The sequence below is a fragment of the Neofelis nebulosa genome, chromosome 4 (genome assembly GCF_028018385.1).
Source record: "Neofelis nebulosa isolate mNeoNeb1 chromosome 4, mNeoNeb1.pri, whole genome shotgun sequence".
Lineage (NCBI taxonomy): Eukaryota > Metazoa > Chordata > Mammalia > Carnivora > Felidae > Neofelis > Neofelis nebulosa.
The window spans coordinates 104,913,772-104,937,376 of record NC_080785.1 but is presented as its reverse complement, the minus strand read 5'-3'; the positions used below and the strand labels follow the sequence as shown (position 1 = coordinate 104,937,376).

The 23,605-nt window shown below is 36.4% G+C and overlaps 1 protein-coding gene across 3 annotated transcripts in view; it reads right to left on the bottom strand.

The window, feature by feature from the left end:
* ZPBP (zona pellucida binding protein) overlaps positions 1-23,605 on the bottom strand; it is a 116,138-nt gene that overhangs the window by 21,677 nt on the left and 70,856 nt on the right. For all 3 annotated transcript variants that reach the window (XR_009260626.1, XM_058725583.1, XM_058725582.1), the window contains one exon: positions 16,490-16,667. Coding sequence is in view for 2 of the 3 variants with exons in the window: in XM_058725583.1 (XP_058581566.1) it covers positions 16,490-16,667 (178 nt within the window). In the remaining variant the exon portion in view is untranslated. The remainder of the gene's footprint in view (positions 1-16,489; positions 16,668-23,605) is intronic.

The window sequence follows — 23,605 nt, the reverse complement described above, 5'->3', positions numbered from 1 at the left end:
GGGCTGCACACTGGAAGCAATTCAAGTTAGAAGACAAGGGGTGGGCCACACTGGAAAAATGTATAAAGAACAGAAAAACTATCAACCTAGATTTCTATATCTAGTACACAAAGTAGCTCAGAAATGAAGAAAAAGAAAGACTCTTTTCAGAAATTAGAAAGAGGAAGTATTTTCAATAGCAGAGTCACACCAAAAGAAAGAAATAAAATCCTCCAGGCCGTTGAAAACAACTGCGGATGGATGTGGGTCTCCATGAGAAATCAACACTGCTGGATATGGTAATTACATGGGTAAATACAGGAGATTTGCTTATTATTTATGTCCTGCTAAAAGACATCAGCTAATAAAAATAGTAACAATGTAGTGTGAGATTTGTGATACATACAAAACTAAAATGGATGTCAAGACTAGCACAAAGGTCAAGGGAGGAGAAATGGAAACATACCACGTAAGATGCTTAGCGCTTATTTGAAAAGGGTAGAATATTACTTACAGGCAGACGGCAATAAATCAATGATATACATCATAAGCCTAAAGCAACCAGGAAAATAAAAGTACACAGACTTGTACTTAATAAACAGCAAGATTAATGGAATCTTAAGTTATATTCAATTGATTTAATCGACTGAAGAAAAAAAAATAGATAAAAAAGGAACAAAAAATAAGAGGGAAATAGAAAACAGTGAGATGATACTCTTAAACATAACAATAAGAATTGTCACATTACAATGGGTTTAAAGATTCCAATTAAAGGGTAGAGATTGTCAGATTAGATTTTTTTAAAAGCAGAATCAAATTATACATTGCTGAAATAAATACATCTTAAATAACAAAAACACATTTAAAGTAAGGAAATAGTAAACGGTACAGCATAGCATGTGTACTGATCAGTTTTATGTGTCAGCCTGGCTATAAGCACTACTGGCTAGTTACTCAAACGCTAATCTAGGCATTGCTGTGAAGGTACTATGTGGATGTGGCTAACATTTACAGTCAATTGACTCTATTAAAGGAGATAATATTCTGGAGGGGGAGGGGGAACTGATCTACTCCATTAAAAGGCCTAAGAAGCAGAACTGAGACTCCCTTGAGTTGGAAGAAATTCTGCTTGTGAACTTCAGCTGCCGGCTGGGGGCCATGCACATTTTGCATAACTTCCTTGAGGGCCGGCCCTATGGACTTTAAATTAATTAACTAGCTATCAAAATCACATAAGCCAATTTCTTGCAATAAATCTCTAAATATCCTTGTATCTTATTGATTCTATTTCTCTGGTGGAACCCTGACTGATAAATCCTATTAACATTAATAAAGAGAAATCTCACTTATTCGGCAATATTAACATTAGGCGAAGTACAAGTCAGAGGAGAGACCATTACAAGGAATAAAGGACTCTTCATAATGATAAGGGTGTTATCATAAATAGAAGGATATGATTACGTTAACCATTTATGCTCCAAAGAGCAGAACTTCAAAAGAAATGGAAAAAAAAAAAAAACAAACACTAATGGAACTATAAATAGACAACTCAATCACTTTAGTAAGAAAGGTAAATAAATACCCCTCTCTAAATAATAGAATAAAATAGACAGAAATAAAATAGACAGAAAATCAGGGGCAATATAGGAGATTCAAATAATATCAACAAACTGACTGATTTGATACTTACAGAAGAACATTCTACCAAATGAGGGAAAAATACACACTCTCTTGAAGTACAAATGGAACATTTACCAAGATATACCATTTGCTGGGTCATAAAACATTTCAATAAAGTGTTCAAGTCATGTAAAGTATGTTCTTTGACAACAACTGAATTAAACTAGGTTTCAATAAAAGAAACACATCTGGAAATCCCCTTAACATGTAGAAATTAAATGTCACACTTCTAAATAACTGATAGCTTAAAGTAGAATCAAGAGAAATGAGCATTTTGAAGTGAATGAAAATGAAAATACAACATGTGAAAATCTGTTCAGCGCTACTAAAGCAATACTAGGGTACTGAAGGATACAAATTACCCAAATGTTGCCAAGAAAAAAAATGACCTGAACAGCCATATGTATTTCAAAAACTGAACTTTTAGCAAGAAATGAAAGACAAAAAAAAAAAAAAAAAAAAATCCCAACAAAGAAAAATCAAAGGTGTACTCTGGCTTTGCCTTGCTGTTTATAGTAAAATGCAGGAGGAAGCAGAGAAACTGAGGACTGCACTGTTTGGCAAAAAGAACCAGCATGTGATCATTTGAAAGGTTCTTGGCCTACCCACATTGCAAAACATGCTGAAATCGGGATATTCGCTAGCAGAAAAGCAAGCTTTGGGGACAATGATGGTATGGTCAGATAAACTTTTGCTACTGAAATTAGGTATGTGACTCATAGATCCACTCAACCACCCCAAAACCTGGAATTGATATTCACAGTTATTCAGAAAAGATCTGTGCCTCCACAAGATTTTTGATTAATGGTGTGAGCATCCAGGACACAAACAGAACACCCGCAAGGTTTCTGAGAATGTTTTACAGCTGAAACACTGCTCACGTGGACTAAAGGGGACAGACAGGATAAAATTAAAGAGGGCTGTTAGAGTTCCAAAATTTTACAAGCAGGCAATGGGCCGGTATTATTATCTGCAAACATGTGTTCCCCTCTGAGGAAAAAGGGAGGAATGACTGGCAGGAGAGCATCCCAGGCCCAGAGGCTGACCAAGTGAGAGCCACGGGCCTGGAACCTGCAGCCATGGACTCCGTGGACCCAGAAATCCGTGCCTCTGTGTGTCCCCCGGGAAAAGGCCTGAGATACAAAGGACTATGGTGAAGCCCTGAAATTTAAAGGAATTTTCCCTCCTGAGTTTCAAACTTGTTGACTCCTTTCTTTCTGGCAATTTCTTATGCCTATCCCAGTTTATTTTGGAAGCAGGTAATTTTTTTCCTAAGTTCAAATGTCCACAGACAGAGAGGAATTTTGCCCCAAGATGGATCACCAGTGGAGTCACAACCATACACAATGTGGAGGACTTAAATAATGGGGATTTGGAATTTCTGAACCGATATTTGAGTGAGATTTTAGACTCAGAGGTGAAGTTGTAATGGGATGAAATTTTAGAGGATGCTGGGATGGGGGAATGGATTTTTGAAAGCGGTACAGTCAAGAATATTTGAGGGCTAAGGGCAGATTGCAGTGTGTTGAATTATGTCCCTCAAAAAGACAGATCTAAGTCTTAACTCCTAATACCTTTGAAACTGATCAAAGCACTATACTTAAGTGAGTAATATAGCATACTACGGTATACTTAAATCCAAACCATAGATTAAATATAAAAGGATTAAAAATCCAATTAAAAGACATTGTCAAAATGGATGAAAACTTGAAGGTTCATCTATAAGGCTGACACACATTAATTACTTTCAAAAAATGAAAAGGTTAGAAAACATCACACAAAAATCTGGAGTGGTTTTACTAATATCAAAAAATTAATTTTAAAAACAATCATATTTGAGAATTTTGACCATTTTTTTCCTGGTAAGTGACAAAACCGAATAGAACAAAGAGCCACAGAAGTAGATCAAAAATCCCATTTGAATATAGGCTATATTAACAAACATGCATTATCAAGTACGTGAACAAAACTGAGACTTACAGACCAATACACTCAACAACTACAGGATTCACATTGTTTCCAATAAAATAACTATAAATATATGGATTAAATTAACACAGTATTTTCATTCACCACAGTAGATTAAATCAGAACTCAATATCAAATTACATTTTGAAAATCTCCAAATATTCAAGATGCATATATTTTTTTTGAGGAGGAAAAAAGAAAAAAACAAAAGGGAAAAGTGTCCTTTGGCAGTTGGGTAGTGACATGGAAAAGGAACAAACGGGTAAAAATTAAGATTTTTAACAAATAAAACAAAGAACTACAGCAACAGCTGTCCCGCCAGGGTGACCCTGTTTTCTGAACGCCGCCCCCTGCCACCCCATGACCCACCTCACTCTGCCTGCCCCTGTGCGGAGAACCCCAGAACCCCTCGCCCACACCCTACCAGGGCACCCCCTGCACAGAATGTCCTAGGACAGCCACTTCAGTTTCAGCTGTCCTCCCAGGGTTCCCTTTGTACAGATAGCCCTGGGACCACTGGCTTCCATACACTTCAGCCGTCTTGACAGGGCACTTACTCTCTGCTTGGTGAGCACTGGGACCACCTGGTCCACACCAACTTCAACTCTGGTCATCCCTCCAGAGCACCCCCAGCCATGCCGGCCACAGCTACAGCCAGCCAACCAAAGTCACCAGGAACACACAGTCTACCGAGAGAAGGACCATATGCAAGACCATTCCTTCAAGTTTACAAGAAGCTGTCCATTCCACCTAACTCCCAGAAACACAAAAAGTCAATCAAAACGAGGAGATGGGAATATACTCAAAAAAGAAAGGAAAATACAAAACCTCAGAAAAAGAACCAAATGAAACAGAGACAAGCAGTATGCCTGATAAAAAAATTTAAAGTAATGATTGTACAGATGCTCACTAGGTTGGAGAGAAGGGCATAAGAACTCAGTGAAAACTTCAAGAAAGGGAGAGAATGTATAATAAAGAACCTATCAGAATTGCAGAATACAAGAACTGAAATGGAGGACATAGAGAGAGAGAGAAAGAGAGAGAGAAATCTTAAAAAAAAACTGAAATGAAAAATAGGAATGAAGCAGTGAATCAGAAGATAGAAAAATTGAAATTATCAAGTCTAAGTTACAGAAAGAAAAATGAAGACTTGTGGGACATCTGCAGGTGGAAATTATGGGAATCCCAGAAGGAGAAGGGAAAGGCAATGAAATAAAGGTCAAAAACTTGAATGCATGAATTTATAAATAGAAGGACTTAACAAATCCAAGTAGGATAAACTCAGAGACGCACAGCAACACACATTAAAACCAAACTGTTGAAAGGCAACAGTACAGAAAAATACTGAAAGAAGACATAAACAACTCATCACGTACGTGAGATCCTACGCAAGACTATCACCCAATTTCTCAGCAGAAATCTTGTAGGCCAGGAAGAAGTAGCACTGTATACCTAAAGTACTGAAAGAAAAAAAGGGTCACCTGAAAATTCTACATCTGGCAATAATGCCTGCTCTTCAAAAACAAGGGGGAAATTAAGCTATTCTCAGATAAAGAAAAGCTGAGGGAGTTCATTACCAAACCACCTGCCCTACAAGAAATGCTAAAGGAAGTCATTCAGGTAGAAATAAAGAATGCTAGACAGTAACTCAAAGCCAGAAGGCAATATAAAGATCTCTGGTAAAAGTAAATACATGAGGAGTATAAATGTGGGTATTATTATTTCAATTTGTAACCACTTTTTTATTTTCAAAATGATTTACAAGACAAATGCAGAAAAATAATTACACCTCTCTGTTTTGGGGCACACAATATTGAAGATACAATTTGTGACACAAACAAAGGGGGTGTAGAGCTTTTATATTTGAATGAACTTAAGTTGGTATCAGCTAAAATTAAAGTCAGGTTGTTTTATGTCGTCCCCATTGTATAGCCCTGCTATAGATACAAAGGAAATGAGAAGGGAATCAAAAAAGTGTCACTATTAAAAAAATCAACTCAACAGAAAAGGACATCAATGGAAGAAATTAGGAAAAAGAAAGTTTTAAGAAATACAGAAAACAAATATCAAAAAAACTGACATCCCTCCTTTTAAGCAGTAACTTTAAATGTAAGTGGATTAACTTCTTTAATCAAGAGACAGATACTGGCAGAGCAGATAATAAAAAATGATGCAATTACGTTATCCACAAGAGACCCAAATAGGCCTGAGATGCAAATAGGTTGTAAGTAAAAAAACAGGAAAAAAGTTATAACATGCAAATAATAACCAAAGAAAGCTGGAGTGGCTATCCTAATATAGACAAAATAGATTTTCAGAGAAAAACTTAACAACAACACAAAAAGATGGGAAGTACATACTGATGAAGGACAATTTAGTTCATCATGAAGATACAACAATTATAAACATACATGTGCCGCACCTAACAACAGAGTCCCAAAACATATAAAGCAAACTGACGGAACTGAAGGGAAAAAGAGTTATACAAAATAGTGACTTGAATACTCCACTTTTAATAATAACAAGCAGACAAAAGATCATTACAGGCCTTGAACAAAACTATAAATCAAAAGGACTTAAGAGACATACACAGAAGCCTCCACCAGAATAACTAAATACATATTTTTATCAAGTGCACATGGGACATTCTCCAGTACAGACCATGTGTTGGATCACAAAAAAAATAAGTCTTAATCAATTTTAAAAGATTAAAATCAATGAAGTATCCTTTCTGATCCCAAAAGAATGAAGCTAGAAATCAGTATATTAAGAATACTGGAAAATTCGCAAATGCTTGGAAATCAAACAATATAAACAATCAATGAATCAGTTAATAAACACAAAGGAAATAAATATCATGAGACAAATAAAAACGAGAACACTATATACCAAACCTTAAGGGATGCAGCAAAATAAGTGCTAAGAGTGTTATTTATAACTAAATATATACATCAAAAAAGAAGAAAGATCTGAAAGTAATAAACTGACTTAAGGAACTAGGAAAAGTGAAACAAACTGAGCACAAAGCCAGCAGAATGAAGGAAATAATAAAGATTAAAGGTGAGGTTAATATATATATTTTATATACTACTACATAATATATATAATAGAAAAAATCGACAAAGCCCAAACAAAAAAAAATTGACCACTTCAGCTAGTTTGAGTAAGATTAAACGAGAGAAGACTCAAAATACTAAAATCACAGTATCAGTGGACATAGGAACATTACTGATTTTACACAAACAAAAACGTAGGAACAGTATTACTGATTTTGAGAATATAAAACTATACTATTAATAATCATATACCAACAAACTGAATAACCTAGATGAAATGGAAAAAATTCTAAAAACACATAATATACTAAAATGACCCATAAAGAAGTAAAAAATCCAAATGGACCTGTAACTGGTAAGATAATGAATCAGTTATCAAAAACCTCCCCAGAAGGAACAGCCCAGGATCACATGGCTTCACCAATGAATTCTACCAAAATTTAAACAATAAGTAACACAAATTCTGTTCTCAAACTCATCCAAAAATTTGCAAATGAGGGAAAACCTCCTAATTCTACAAGGCTAGCACTTCTCCGGTACCAAAGCCAGACGAAGACACTGTAAGAAAAATATAGTCCAATAACCCTTAAAATACTGATGAAAAAATCCTCAACAAAATACAAAGAAACCAAATTCAGCAACCAAGTGGGTTTTTATTCCCAGAATGCAAGGATGGTTCAACATATGAAAACTTGATCAATGTAATATACCACATTAACAGAATAAAGGGAGAAAAATCCAACACATGCTCATCCAATGAATGCAGAAAAACCATTTTCCCAATGTCAATACTCATTCAGGATAAAAATAACAAACTATGAGGGGAAGAAAACTTTCTAAACATGGTGAAGGCCGAAAATGAAACACTCATAGCAACATCATATTCAACAATAAAAGACTGAAGCTTTTCCCCCAAGACCAAAATCAACACAGATGTCCACATTTGCCATTTATATTCACCACAGTGCAAGTTCTAGACAGAGTAATTTGGTAAGAAAAAGAAATACAAGGAATCCAACTGTAAGTGAAGAAGAAAATTATTTCTGCTCATGATCTTATGACTCAAAAAAAAAAAAAAAACCCACCCCTGTGAATCTGATAAACAAATTCGGCAAAGTTGCACCATATAAAATCAATACACTAAAATAGTTGCATTTCTCTAAGTCAGCAATGAACAATTCAAGAGAAAATTTAAAAAACTATTTTACAATAGCATCCAAAAGAATAAAATGTTCAGAAATAAATTTAAAAGAGGAGATAGAAGACCTGTACACTGACAACTACAACTTTCAACATTGCTGGAAAAAAAAAAAAAAAGAAAGAACACACAAATAATTGGGAAGACATCTGTATTTATGGATTGGAAGGCTTAATATTATTAAGATGAAAACACTAATGCCACACAAGGCGATCTATGGATTCAATGCAATCCCTATCAAAATCCCAACTATGTTTTTTTTTTCAGAAATAAAAAAACTCACTTTAAAATCCGTATGTAAACTCATGCATCTACAAGTAACCAGAAAATATTAAAAAAAGAAAGACAAAATTGGAGGAATCACACTTCCTGATCAAAACAGCGTGGCATGAACACAGACATCCAGACCAATGGGACATGAGAGAATCCCAGAAACAAACCCTCCCCTACATGATCAACTGACGTCCAACAAGAAAGCCAAGAGCATTCCATGTATAAAGGATAGCCTTTTTAATAAAAGATTTCTGGGAAACTGAATACCCCGCATGTAAGTAAATAACACTGGACCCTGACTTTCCACCGTATACAAAAATCAATTCCCCAAAGGCCCCACCACCAAACACCACCATACTTGGGATTAAAAAAACATACCCACCCCTACCTATACAGACACTTCAATTGAGCTTTTAGGAGAGCATGAGCTTTTCAATAAATGGGCCTGAGAAACTGGGCATTCAATAGGAGATAAAATCACACTGCAACTTTACATGATACGAAACAATTCAACTGCGATCTCAGTTAAAGCACATACTCATACTTAAAACTTAAGAATTATACCTTATTCTTCCTGTCCTCCTCATGCTTTCACAACCCACGACTAATGTTTCTTGACTGTGCCCCTTAAATATATTAAATCCATCCACTTTCTCTATTGCCATGGGCAGGACTCAGTTATTAATTAGGCCATGCTCAGTCTTGCTTTCGTGTGTGTTTTCTGCCAGGAAAACTTTGTTCACAAATCTTTATGACATACTTCTCATCACACAGGGCTCGACTCAGGAGTCACTTTTTGAGTCAAGTCTTCCTCAAAATCCAATTGATATGGTCCTCCATCCAAACCCTAGTTACTATCTCTGATGGTCAGTCTCCATTTAAACCCACAGCCTGGTGCACTTCCCACCCTTCTGTGCCCTGTGCTATGCTTCTTGGAGCTAATACTGAGAGACTCCCTATCACCCAGGGTCCCTCCCTTTGTGTCTGATTGGAAGGAGGCTCCCTTAGAGGTCTGCACAACAGGGCATTCGTTCCCCCCTGCCTCGCTGCTGGGTGTCCGCAGTGACCACCTTGCCATATGCCCACAGCCTGCCCCAGGCAGCCCGTCTCCCCAGCTCCAGCCCTACAGGCTGCATGGCTCCTTCCTCATCCTCCTTCAAGCCTGGGGATGGTACGTGATACCAGCTTCAAGGCTTTGTAGTTCTAGATGCTTCAACACACCTTACTGGCCCCCGCATTCCACCCAAACCTCCAACTGCGGCACTTTCATTAAATGCTATTGGATATACTAGTGTTTCCTGTTTGAACCCGACTGATACGCTAGAGTGTATCACATCACCCTGTTTAATGTTTTTATTGTGCCGATCACCACGTGCAATGATTTTATTAACTCTTCTGTTTAAGGGTTGTTTGATCTGATAAACTTAAATATCAGAGAAGCCACTTTTTCAGTTCATTCATCAATGTATCCCTAGGGTCTGACGTTTAGCAATAAGCCACTGTATATATCTCTGAATTCTAACACATGTCTGGATGAATAAAATAGAAAATAATGCCACTACTGTACTGAAGGTATTTATGAGTTGCTGAAAGATAAGGATGAAATGGCTCAGGATGGGAATAGCAAGTTATGCTATGAAGTCAGCATCTTATTATTGAAGGTTTTAAAGTAAAAAATGAAGGGATTACATTAGGAATTTAGGGGTATAACTGAAAGCTATGTGAGATATGGGCTGAAGAGGAGAAGAAGAATTCCCCAGTTAGGAAGGGAACGTAATCATTCCACATGAGTGTGTGTGTGTGTGCATACACACACACACACACACACACACACACACACACGGAATTCAAATTAGATGACTGTAACAGGAATAGAGACGAGAAGATAAATTTGGGAGAAAGACCTAAAGGAGGATTTAACTGCAGGCGGGCAGAGAGGGAGAAAGAAGGTACAGAACAGGTAAGAGGAGGCCATGGAAGGCTGTCTGGGGAACGGGCCTTGAGTGGCAAGTGTAAAATCCCTGGAGACTAAAGGGAATTAGCCGACGCAGCCTGCCGCGAGGGGAGTGACGCGGCCTAACTCTGTATGGCTGTAAAAGTCTGCTTTTTACTTTTTGAAAAGTGATACTTGCAGTCCAACAAAAGAAGTTCCAAACTGTCTGTAATCCCATCTCTATTGTGAGAGACGCTGGATACGGTGTGAACATTTAAAACTGATAAAATAACCAAAAATATCCAAAGTCAAAATGCTCATTTTTTAAAACTAGTAGTCACATTTCTGTAAATGTATACAAGGAAATAACTCAAAAAATAAAAGCTGAATAATTGTAATGGTAAATCATCTTTTTTTTTTTTTTTTTTAATTTTTTTTTTCAACGCTTTTTAATTTATTTTTGGGACAGAGAGAGACAGAGTATGAATGGGGGAGGGGCAGAGAGAGAGGGAGACACAGAATCGGAAACAGGCTCCAGGCTCCGAGCCATCAGCCCAGAGCCTGACGCGGGGCTCGAACTCACGGACCGCGAGATCGTGACCTGGCTGAAGTCGGACGCTTAACCGACTGCGCCACCCAGGCGCCCCAATGGTAAATCATCTTTAATATCATGGTAACAATAGGAACGCTTGGCTATCCATTTTAAGTAAATAAAACCAGTCTGAATTTCTATTGTTGGCTATCCATTTTAAATAAATAAAACCAGTCTGAAAACAGCAGAATAATACAGAACTATGTTTATAACTTAATGGTTAAAAGAAAGTAAATCATAATGATTTCATTATTCCCACTGAGCCATTACTAATAGCTGTTAGAATTGTAAATTTATGAAGACAAAAATCAAGTGATACCATACAAAAAGAAAAAAAAAACACAAACCCTTGTAAATTTCTTTTCTTCACAGTGCCTTTAACAGTGGTGTTCGAGCTTTAGGGGACAATTTAGAATCTTTACATCTTATTATGAAATATAACACATGAAGAGAGAAAAAGACATAAATGTACAATATAATGAATATTGCACAGAAACCTATCTGGAAACAGTTTAGGCTGTAACACAAAACTGCCATCACTCCCAAATTCCTCCTGTGCCCCCTCCAATCACACTCCCTTCCATCCCTCCAGAAGTCAACACTCTTCTGTTTTGTGGTAATACTGTCCCTGGACTGCATTCTAGTTTCAGCATTCATGAATATATCTCTATAAAAGAGTTGAACTATGCCTATGCTACATGGATTCCGTGGTGTTTAGCTTCTTTCCTGTAAGTTAATAAAATGCACCCATATGACTGTAATCCCCATTCATTCACTGTCATTCCTGTAAAGCATTCCATTGTATGAATAGATCACTAGTTATTCACACGTCTTACCATTAGTGGACACTTGGGTTGTCTCTAGTTTGGGACTATTAGAAAATACGCCGTGATGAAATTTCCCCGAGTCAAACGCTAGTCACAGAATGCGTGCACGGCACATTTACTACGACATGCAACTGTTTCCCACAGTGGCATGATCTCCACTCACACAGGCAGAGTACGGCTGCTCCTGGGCCTCCACCCCTTTTCGGCACCTAGTATTCCCTGTTTACTTCCTGTCAATCTCAGAGCTGTGTAGTCAGACCTCATTCTGTCTTGAATTTACATTTCCCTGATTACAGAAAGTGTGAACGTATTTTCATGTACCCATTGATGACCTGGAATTACTCTTTTGTTAAGTACATCTGTTCAAATCTTTTCCCATTTTTGAAAATTGTTTTGTCTTTTTTAAAAAGTGTTTTTTTTAATTTACTTTATTTTTTATTTTTTTATTTTTAATATATGAAATTTATTGTCAAATTGGTTTCCATACAACACCCAGTGCTCATCCCAAAAGATGCCCTCTTCAGTACCCATCACCCACCCTCCCCTCCCTCCCACCCCCCATCAGCCCTCCGTTTGTTCTCAGTTAAGAGTCTCTTATGCTTTGGCTCTCTCCCACTCTAACCTCTTTTTTTTTTTTCCTTCCCCTCCCTCATGGGTTTCTGTCAAGTTTCTCAGGATCCACATAAGAGTGAAAACATATGGTATCTGTCTTAAAAAGTGTTTTGTATTAAATTTTTAAATATGTTCTGGGTAGTGGTCTTTTGTTGGTTATATCCATTACAAATAATTTTCCCATTCTGTAGACTACCTTTTCTCTCTTTGCAGTGTCTTGATAAACAGAAGTACTTAATTTAGTAGAAAAAATTATCAACCATTTAATTAAAGTTAGTGATTTTTGTGTCTCTTTTGGGAAATCACTTAAAAAAAATTTTTTTTAACATTTATTTATTTTTGAGAGACAGAAAGGACAGAGCACAGTGGGGCAGGGGCAGAGAGAGAAGGTGACACAGAATCCAAAGCAGACTCCAGGCTCCGAGCTGTCAGCCCAGAGCCCGATGCGGGGCTTGAACTCACAAACTGTGAGATCACGACTCGAGTCAAAGACGGTTGCCCAACTGACTGAGCCACCCACGTGCCCTGGAAAATCATTTTCTGATGCTGAAGACATGATGATATTTCTCTACACTGTATTCTAACATATTTACTATTTATATGTATTTATGTCTATAACACGTCCGGAGGTGATTGTGACTTTTTAAACTGGGTCCAATTTCATTGTTTTTCTTTATGGCTTGGCATTCCAGTATTACCTCTCTGACACTTTTTGTTTTACATATTTAAAACCATGTTATTAAGCACTCATAAATTTAGCAATCTTGCATTATTATATCTTCTTGACAGACTTACCCTTTTATCATCATGTAATGCCCTTCTGTGTATCTAGTGAGACTTCTTGCCAATCCTGTTTTGTTAATATCAGCTTTTTTATTATTATTATTTTTCTTGGTTCTTTGATTTAAAATTAAAACAAAGGTTCAGGGTTGCATATCTGAGCAAGATAAATTTTGGAGTCTAAAAGACCTTATTAAAAACAACTGTATCGTTTAATTCACTTTTACTGCATAAAGTACACAGGTGTTTTATAAGGTATACTTTACCAATAAAATCATCTCAAGATGTTTAAATACTGTACCTACAACCTAATTATTTCTGACTACTCACAGACACAATATCACTAACAAAGAGCTCCCTGGGAGCTTGGAATGTACAGCAGCAAATCTTATGTTCAAAGAAAGCAACAGAAATTGACAATATTACATAAACGGTTACTTAGCTATACATTCAATCTGCAACAGTCAGTGAAAAATAGTCTGCTTTCCCAGTAGAAGGAAAGTTATCTTATCTGGGTACTGCTTATCAGTGCTACTATTCAAGCATTTAAAAAAGGTGTTGCCACACCAATGCTAATACTCAGGAATCTCAGACCTCCATGTGTATCAGAATCACCTTAAATGCTTATTCCAGAAGGAGATGTCTGCTTCCCATACCTTGATATATTTTTCAGAAAATAATTTTGATACACACCAGAGTTTTAAAACCACTGCCAAAGTTTAAGAAGAAAAAGAAGGTGTAGTGGGAAATTATGTCAAAAAACGTTATTTGACATTCAGATGTTTTTCTGAGGCAATTAAATACGAATAAAATGGAGAAAAATAAAAACAAGATAAGAGTTTTACAGAAATAATACAAACTATAGAAATCATCCAGGAAATCAAATTTCAGAATCTGTGTTTTAAAAAAAATTATATTAGAAAACAATATAATCTTCTAGCTGGTCTTCGGTTATATTATCTTTATAATCCATGAACGTATGAGACATCTAGTATTCACAGACTTAATTAGAATCTTCTTTCTTCAGCATCAAAATGATTGACAAAATCATGACAAAACTAAGCAATGCTAAATATGAAATGAGAGAAGTATTTTACAGTGAAAATTAATTTAAAATGCTAAACGAATTAGAAATGAGAAAGATAACATAGGTAAAAATGTTAAGCCTCCACTAGTTTATAAGCAAGCAATCTTTATCTGTCATCTAGAAGTAAAATCACAGAAGTAAAGTATGACATCCAAAAAAGAAGAAAACACCCGCTGTTCACTTAATCTACTGCTGAGAAAGTAAACGCATTTTTCTCACATTCATGTCCCAATCAATCCTCTTTGTTAAACATAAACTTGCTGTCTCTTCATTTTGGAAATAAGTTGTTTTACAAAGTACCTCATGTTTTCATTTGCTTCTCTCTAGCATTCCATTTTATACCAAATAGATTTAAGTTCATTTACTATGCTAATTTTGTCTTGTAACTAATGGCACATTTAATACCGGCTTCCAATTCAAAGGATGAGTTAAATATCTTTTTGGGTAGCATTTGCTCTCTAAAAATTTTGGAGCTATGGCCTCATGCAATATAGACAAAAGTACTGTATGCGATGGTCACATTATACTTAATGAGTTCTGTTTTAAAAAGGCAGCTCAGTCTTACTTCATTCGTGTAACAGAAATGATGACAGCACAAAGGTAATTCTAAATTAAAACATTTATTTACCATATGTTGGCATAAAATGAAATTTAGCAAATCACTAGTTAATAAGTATACTGAGCAATGATAATGATCCCATAAAAATGAGAAAAAAATGTTCTTTCTCTCCTCCACTCAAAGATAGGACTCCTGCTGCCACATTAAATTTGTACCCTTCCACTCTGCCCTCTCCAAGCCCAGCTAAACCCAGAGCTCTTCTGACAGCACCCCTCTAGCCCTGGTTATGCAACCTCCCCGCCCCCCCCCCCAACCCCCAACCTGATGCTCCTTCAGGCCCCTGACTTGGCTAGAACTACTATCCCTGCATGTTCAAAGTCCTACCTCAAGTCTCACATCAACCCAGAAAGCCATGTCTAATGACATCCTCTGTGACCCAGCCTATCTGTAACTCAGTTTCCTTTATATCATTTCCTTTTCATTCTCTTCCCTATGCCTCTTGTTCCCTAACTGTTCTACGAATGCATTTCCTGTGTCTGTAAACTCTGTGGGCACAGACCCCACGTCTGGGAGAACAAAATAGTATAACAGAGGCAGGAAATACTTCTGAGACTTGTAAGTTTCATTACATACTTCCCATGGGGTCTGTTGTCAGGAATAAAACAATTACTTTAATGAACTTGATCAAACAGGATGATGCATAACAGACTGAATGTTATAACCGCATGGCAAAATGAGAGAATGTGACAACTGTATTATCCAAAATTGTATAAATGCAAAAAAATTTTCAGTAGTAAAATTTTTATGCTTCTCAGAGATTCAACCCTATTATTTCACTTGAAAAAGCTATGCTTAACTATTTCAAAATTCTTGGAATTAATGACATACAAATATTTAAGCTTTTTAGTTTATCTTAGGTCTTTATAAAGTGAAAATATAAATGCATTTAATAGACAGCTAAACTACCAGGTTCTGGTCTCACTGTTTGGTATTTCCAGGGTTTCTTCACCATTATCTGTGCTCTAAAGTGATATACATAATCACAGATTATCAAAATAGTTACACAGTTGGTACATGTGTTTTATTTGTTAAATCTGTGTCATATTTCCTAAGATAATTTTTCAAGTACATTTTGTCAAATTTCATATCCTTAACCAAAAACTCAATCAGAAAAAAAAAGGAAAAGTATTATCTACCAATTAAGTCAAGCAAAGGAAAAAGAAAATTTAATGCTCTATTATACTAAAAGGATTTTTATCTAACTTAAGATAGAGAGTAGAAAAGAACAATCAGAGAAGACTGAATGAAAATGGTACTAATTTACTGATGTTGCTATTAGAAAGCCTTTTAAAACTGAAGATTAATTGCTTCATTCAACTTTTGAAAACAGAAATTCAAAGACTCTGAATCCATGAATTAACTTATTCTAAACAGCCGCTATAGAACTCTCTTCTTTAATAAGGAAAAGACAGATGAAAGCCAGATAGCACAGATAGCTCCAGATAGCCCTGGAGCTCCGATCAAAAGTCAGAAAAAAAACAACTGATAAGAAAATAATTCATATACTTATTGCAAAAAAGAGAAAGTAAGAATATAGCTAGTCTAAACTGTACAAATGTAAACTCATCAATAACGGATTCTAAAAAATAGAATTTGTCTCTTTTTAGGGTAAGTAAATGACTCACATCCATTATCTGTGTGTCCTCCCAGACAACTGCCTAACGCCCCTAACCCCTCTTTGCTAGAATATTAATACAAGGCCCAAGTTAAGCCAGCTTTTTTTTCTTTTGTATCTTCAAGCTCACATAGTCTTTTCAAACACACTGCTTAAAATCAGCTAAAGATCTAAGTGATAGTAAAAATAAATACTAGGCATTCACTTAGGGTCATGAAAAGAAGGAAGGTTTCATAAATATAAACCATGAAATTATAGTTCATTACATACCACAGCATTCAGGACATTTTGGATGTTTTAGGGTATTCATTCCATACCCTGGAAAGCAGCGATTAATCCATACCATTTGAAGAGTACCTTCAATATAGTATATTTCGGGCAATGGCTCTGCACGTCTGCCTAGAACTTCTACTTGTTGATTAAAAAATCTCTCTATAAGATTTTTAGCCTAAAATTGAAATACAATATGAGAAAATTATTACCAGAAATAAGTTAATTTGAGAACAAATAAGGGTGCTTACATATTTAGAGGCAGTGAAAACAAATTCCTGAGGTCCTTATTTATTCTTGCATTCACAGGATATAAATAACATATAAAAATTTGAAAATGTCACCTATAAACATCAGATTTCCAAATAGACTTCAAATACAGCTACAAAGAAACCATTTGGATATATTACCAGCATTTTGGCCCCTTTGGATTTTGAATAATATATGAATGGGCATATGAGCAAAATCAAAACAGCTCTTTGTGGAGTTAAATACACTCTAAGAAATGTACTCCAACAATTAACGTGCTTTAAAAATGTACTTTAAGAATCTTTAAAAAGCATTCCTTTAAAAAGGAATACCCTCTACTCTTTCCACAAAGAAAAATTAGGTTTAAAATCAAGAGGAAATACAGCAAATGTTAAAATTTCCACTTCTGTGCTCCCAAAATTAAATTAACAAAATAATTAAGGCATCATTCTGATCTATAATTAATTACCTTTTTGCCTGTAATAATTATTCTGGTGTGAGTCTTAAAATTAACAAGAGATTTTTATGCTTTTCAGTGTTAAAGCAGGAAGTAGGGGCATGAGTTCAAACCCTCTACAAGCCAGTAAGTTCTCCTCAATTTTACCACTCTAACTGGGAACTTCGAATCAGGTCAGGAGCACAAATGAATGGACTCATGCTGATCTCTAACCACTGAAGGTGTACCTCAACTTACTGACTTCTTCGCATTTCTTGCAAATTTTCCTTGCATGAAAATTTATTCTAAATAACTATACCAATGTTTTCAATATACTGCATTTAAGGCAAATATTCTATTCGTCAATTACTTACCAGCTTTCTATAGTTTAAATGGTTTGTTTTTGCTTTTGATAAACTTTGGTAAATTTGTTACTGTTTATTTGGTTAAACATAAATTTGGGGTAAGGAAATACTTAAGAATTAATTAGATATAAATCTGGTATCTGATTAGCCATATTTAAATGCCAGACCATAATTAAAAGTTACAGGAGCACAAACATAATCACTCAGCTTCCTAACACCACCTCTAACTAACTAACTAACTAAATCACTGCAACTAAACATGAGAAAACCTGTTAGGGAGAAAAATGATCAGATAAATTAGATTCCTGTTTCCTATTTTCCCTCTAAAAAGAATAAGGATAGATCTCTGATTAAAAAAAAAAAAAGGCAAAAAATTGTTTGAATCATTAAATTTTTTATACTAAGTATGTTGATGGTTGATGTGGGGTTAATTACTTATACCAAAGGGTGAAACTGACAAATTCTCTGAGTGGGTAAGGATTACAAATTTTAACATAAAACTTTTTGGATCAGTGTGGATGATATAAGAAGAAACTGTAATTATAGAAACCCTCCATAAATTAATCATCTGGTCTAAGATATAAAGAATATACCTGGCTGAATAAATACTACACTTCCCAGCCCATGCTACTCCTTCCTTCACCACCCTCAAAAAACTTTAAAGAATGATTAAGCATATACGGAAGGACTATGTTCTACAACGACTGAACATTAATTACAGGGCTGGAATGAGAAGCCATTACTATCTCAACAATGAACAGCCTGTAAAGTGTATGAACTTTTACAGAGAGAAGTTGAACAGCTTATGTTAAATACCACAGTCTGCTCCACTGACCATGCCAACCAAGTTAGGTAGTGAACAAAAGTGACTGGAAAGGCTGTCCTATCTGCTTAATACATTAAGCATTACATTAGCCCAGAAGGCAGTAGCTACTTAACATTATGGTAGTTCTGTAATAGATCACACATGCCATACATTGTATAAGAATAGAGTCCAACTGGAGCTCCAACATCTACTGGGGAGAACTAATATCTTCCAGGTGTTGGGTATTACACCTGTAAGTTAGAGTCCTCTAGAAACTCTTGGTGAACGCCTACATTTGGAAACCTCTGTGGAAAAAATAACTATGGTCATCAATTGGGGATGGAATTAAGAAACAAAAACGGAGACAGAAGCTTAAAGGTGTCTTGGATGTAATGGACAGAGCTGTGAATTTGCACAAAAAAGATCAGAGATACTAGTGCTCAGGGAGCAAGTGAGAGAAAGGACATCCTATCTCACAAGAGAAGGTCCCAATGGAGAACTATAAAAAATGATTAAACAGAAATACAAAGTCGTCTTTGTGGCGGGAACACTATAACATGGGTACTGTGTACACATCAGTGAGTTGGGCACAGAACTAGGGGATAAAGCTCAGTCTCAAAGCAGGACCGAAAGCAGGAGGAGGAAAGTACAAGTTTATATAACAGTGTGAAATCCATGGAAGTTGGAACCCATTCCTGAGATGCACACTGAATCCCAGCACTTCAGAACAGAAAAGGTTAAATTTGCAAGGTGGAGATGACTTCAACCCTGCAGCAAAAGACCAAAGAATCTACTCTTCCTTAGCGATGTCACTGAAGTACTGATTGTTCCAGAGGGATTAAAACTTGCACTGGAACACGAGGCTCTTAAGGAAGAAAGATTAAAGGCAAACTAATTCATGTTTTGAAATTATTGAGATTTAAATGGTCATATTAAGAATTTTTAAAGTAGTATATTACTAATTGAAAAAAGCAAGTTGCAGGCAGTGGGAGTATGGAAAAGACATTTAAAAATACAAGAAACTGGGGCACCTGGGTGGTAAGTTGGCTGAGTGTCTAACTTTGGCTCAGGTCATGATCTCATGGTTCACTGGCTCACTGCTGTCAGACTCTCAGTCAGCGTAGAGCCCGCTTTGGATCCTCTGTCCCCTTCTCTCTGCCCCTCCCCCACACGCACCCTCCCCTCCCCCGAAAAGTACAAGAAACAATTTCCATTTTCAACTATATGGCGTCCTAGATACCCTGAAAAATCCTCCTGCTAAAAATCACCTAACTGAATATATTTCAACAATGAGAGAAGATAAAAGGAGGAGGCTAGGAAGAGACAGAGAGGGAGGCCAAAAATGAGGAAAAAACTACAAATGTAATAGTAGCTAGATTCCTGATTCATTTCATGCCAGTCTGAGTATTCTAGAGTGTTTTAACTTACCAGCCTAAAGACATAGGGGAAAAAGTCTTAAACCTGTTTAAAAAAAAAAAAAGACTCTGTAAAAAACTGAGCCAAGAAAAACATTCAATCACAAAAGGGAATTAACAAGAAAGCTTCTTTATCAAAGCTGAGGGAGGAAGGGTGTTGGAAGGGGACTATGGAGTGGAGGGCTGGGGAAAGCAAAAACTCCTCTGGGAATTCCTACACAATGGTTTGCTTTCAGGTGGGTTTGGGTTTTTATTGCATTTTCTATGTGGTATAAGATCCCCAAACTAGAAGTTAACATAAAATGTGGCTTTTTTTGAGAACAACCCTGGAGAGTTAGGCAGAAGCAAACCCAGAAATCCTGCAGAAGCGTACCCACAACTTAGGCAAAGGGACTATCTACCAATAAAGGCTGATAAACATGACTTCAGCAACCAGAACTATAAGGAAAAGGATGAAATGAGAAGCAAAAGAAGAAACAGCAAACCGCCAAATTAGAACATCGAGAAAGTCACACAACAGAATTTCAGTTACCTAAGACACAAAAATGATATACAGTATGTTTAAAATACATAAAGACACAAAAGTGATATGAAAACATGAAAAAGGAAATTTATACCATAAAACAAGGTAAAGTACATTTGTAAAACAACCTCCCTAAACTACAAATGATAAATGGCTTGCAAACTGGAGTGAAATTAGAAACTCAATGGACAGACTGAACATCAGAATAGGCCCAGTGGGAGGCAAAATAATGTAATACAATAAATATCTGAGATTACTCATTACAGAACATAAAAAAGAAAAAAGTAGGACAGTAGCAGAAATATGGAGAAATCAATGAGATCATCTAAAACATATTAAAAATAGAAGTTCTAGAGAAACAAATGGGGCAAAAAGGTAATTTTCAAAGTTATTCCAGCAGAAACATTCCAGAAAGGATGACGGCAATGAATCCTCAGATCTCAATGGAAAAATAAATTCTGGGAGAAAAATATGACATGAGAAGGATGGACAGAGATGCAAGAAGGAAAAGTTAACAAGGAAATGGATAAAACTGTGGATCTATCTACATAGACATTGAAATTTTGAAACAATATTAATAATAATAAGAAAAACTTTTAAAAGAACTAAAATAGTGTTGAAAAAAACCCATAAAAATGATCAGGTCATCAGAGTTATAGGTCTTTATGTCCCTTGTACTTTTTTGGAAACTAAAATAAGTAACTTTTGGTTCTGCTATCAAGAATACATCTTGGGGTGCCTGGGTGGCTCAGTCGGTTAAGCGGCCAACTTCGGCTCAGGTCATGATCTCGCGGTCCGTGGGTTCGAGCCCCGCGTCGGGCTCTGTGCTGACAGCTCAGAGCCTGGAGCATGTTTCAGATTCTGTGTCTCCCTCTCTCTGACCCTCCCCTGTTCATGCTCTGTCTCTCCCCGTCTCAAAAATAAATAAAATGTTAAAAAAAAAATTAAAAAAAAAAAAGAATACATCTTAAAATTTGAAGCAAACCCACAAAAAGAGTAAGAAAAGAATGTATAACATCCAAATAACAGAGGGAAGATAAAGTTTAATCAATCCAAAAAATATATATAGGGAAGGAACAAAACCTGAAGAATAGAAAACCAGTGTAACTGGTATGTAGTGGAATGATAGAAACCAATCCACATAAAGCAGTTGTTTTATTTGAAAATAATAAGGCAATGGACAAGGCAGGATATGAAACAGAATTATTTCTTTTTACAAGGCACAAGGCACAATCAACCAAAAGAAAGCAGAATCAAAGGGAAAATGTTATAAAGAATAGACGGAAGCACCCCCCCCCCCCATAGAAGGGTGTTGTATTTAAATCCAAATGTAATTAAATTAAATGTAACTGGTCTAAATATTCCAATTAAAAAGCAGAGATTGTTAATTGGACTTAAAAGATTGTTAACTAGATTGTTAATTTGGACCCCCAAAAGAAAGACATCAGTAAGATGGCAGAACAGAAGTCCCAGTTTTCACCTTACACAGAAACACTGTTTGGACAGTAATCTGTGGGTGAAAACACTTTGTAAGAACTCTTTAATATATACTAGAAATGTTCCAGCATCCCCATGGACCACAAAACCCAAGATAGGATACACTGAAAATGGTTAGAAGAACAGTTTCACTTTGACTACATCACTGCTCCCCTGGGCCAGCAAAACTCAAAACCTGGAAAGATCCTTCTGGCCCACAACTTATCCCACGGGGGAGAGACAGTGCCATGTGAAGGTCTGGCTTCCCAGCCTTGTGGAGCACTGTCCATGAGGCCTGCTCCTGGTGGTCTACTTCTCTGTCTGTACCCAGAACTCAGAGGAAATCAGCAAGGCTGGATCATCTAGGGAAAGCTATGAACAAAGAAAAGGGATGGAGTCTCATGGGAATGAGCCAGGACACCATGAACTCCAACAGATGGCACACAGAGCTAAGCAACCAGAGTGAAATTGAGTAACAAGTTTAACTCTGCAAAATGTGGAAAATGTATACAAACCTGAAATTCCCTTTCAGGAAAGAGGGAGAGAAATGGCACTCATACCCATCGGCCAAGAATCTAAGTGGACTGCTTCAGGGAAAAGAGAAAGGTGACCCTTTGGGCAGCTGGCATGACTCCACAGGCTACACAGGGGCAAAATAATCAAAATACTTCCTTCAGTAGGGAGGGAGAAAAGTGGCACTGTCACACAAAGCCCTGGCATTTCAGGCCATCGCCAGAGGGAAAAGGACTGAGTTGCCCTAAATACCTGATTGGTTCTCGGTACCCAGCATGGCTCTATCGGATTGAGGAAGGGAAACAATTCTAATACATTTCCCCCAAGAGACAGAGCTAGGGGAATTCAGCAGGTGCATCCACTGAAAAGGTTTAAGAGATTCCCCTCCCCACCTCACCCCACCAAATCTCTAGTCAGGTCATTCTCTCCTAAAGCAAGACCACAAAGATTGGAGAAAGTGGCAATTTCTTTAAATGTTCAGACACCAGCCAAAGCCACCAGGATCACAAATCATCAGGGAAATATGACACCATAAAGGAACAACAACAACAAAAAAGTTCCAATAGTTGACTACAAAGATATGAAGATCCATGAATTGCCTAACCAAGTATTCAAAATAAATTTAAAGAAGCTCAGTAAGCTACAAGAAAACACTGAGAAATAACAAAACAGGAAACAATAAACAAATAAAATTTCAACAAAGAGACAGAAACCATAAAAAAGAACCAAACAGAAATTCTGGTATGAAGAATACAATGACTGAATGGAAAAATTCAAGAGAGAGCTTCAAAGGCAGATTTGATGAAGCAGAGAAAAAAAAAAAAAAAAAAACCCAAAAACCAAAAACCAAAAAAAAAAAAGAAACCAGCAAACTTCACAGACAGATCATTTGAAATTATCCAGTCTAAGAGAAAAGAAAAAGTGAAAAAACCCACAAGACTCATTTGACATCATCAACTAAATCAATATATGCATTATGGAGGTCCCATAATATAAGAGAAACACAAAGAAATTAGAAAGCTAATTTAAAGAAATAAAACCAAAGAACTTCCTAAATCTGGGGAGAGGAACAGACATCCAGATTCATGAAGCTTAAAGAATCCCAAAAGGGTTGTACTAATCAGTACTACCAAGGACACCAAGAAACATTATAACTAAAATTGTCAAAGTTCACCAAGACTGAATTATGAAACCAGCTGGAGAAAAACAACCAGTCAAAAAAGGGGTACCCCTACCACCTTAGGATATCAGTGGATTTCTCAACAGAAACCGTGCAGGCAGAAAAGTGTGTAATAATATATTCAAAGTTCAGGAAGAAAAAGAAACTGCCAACA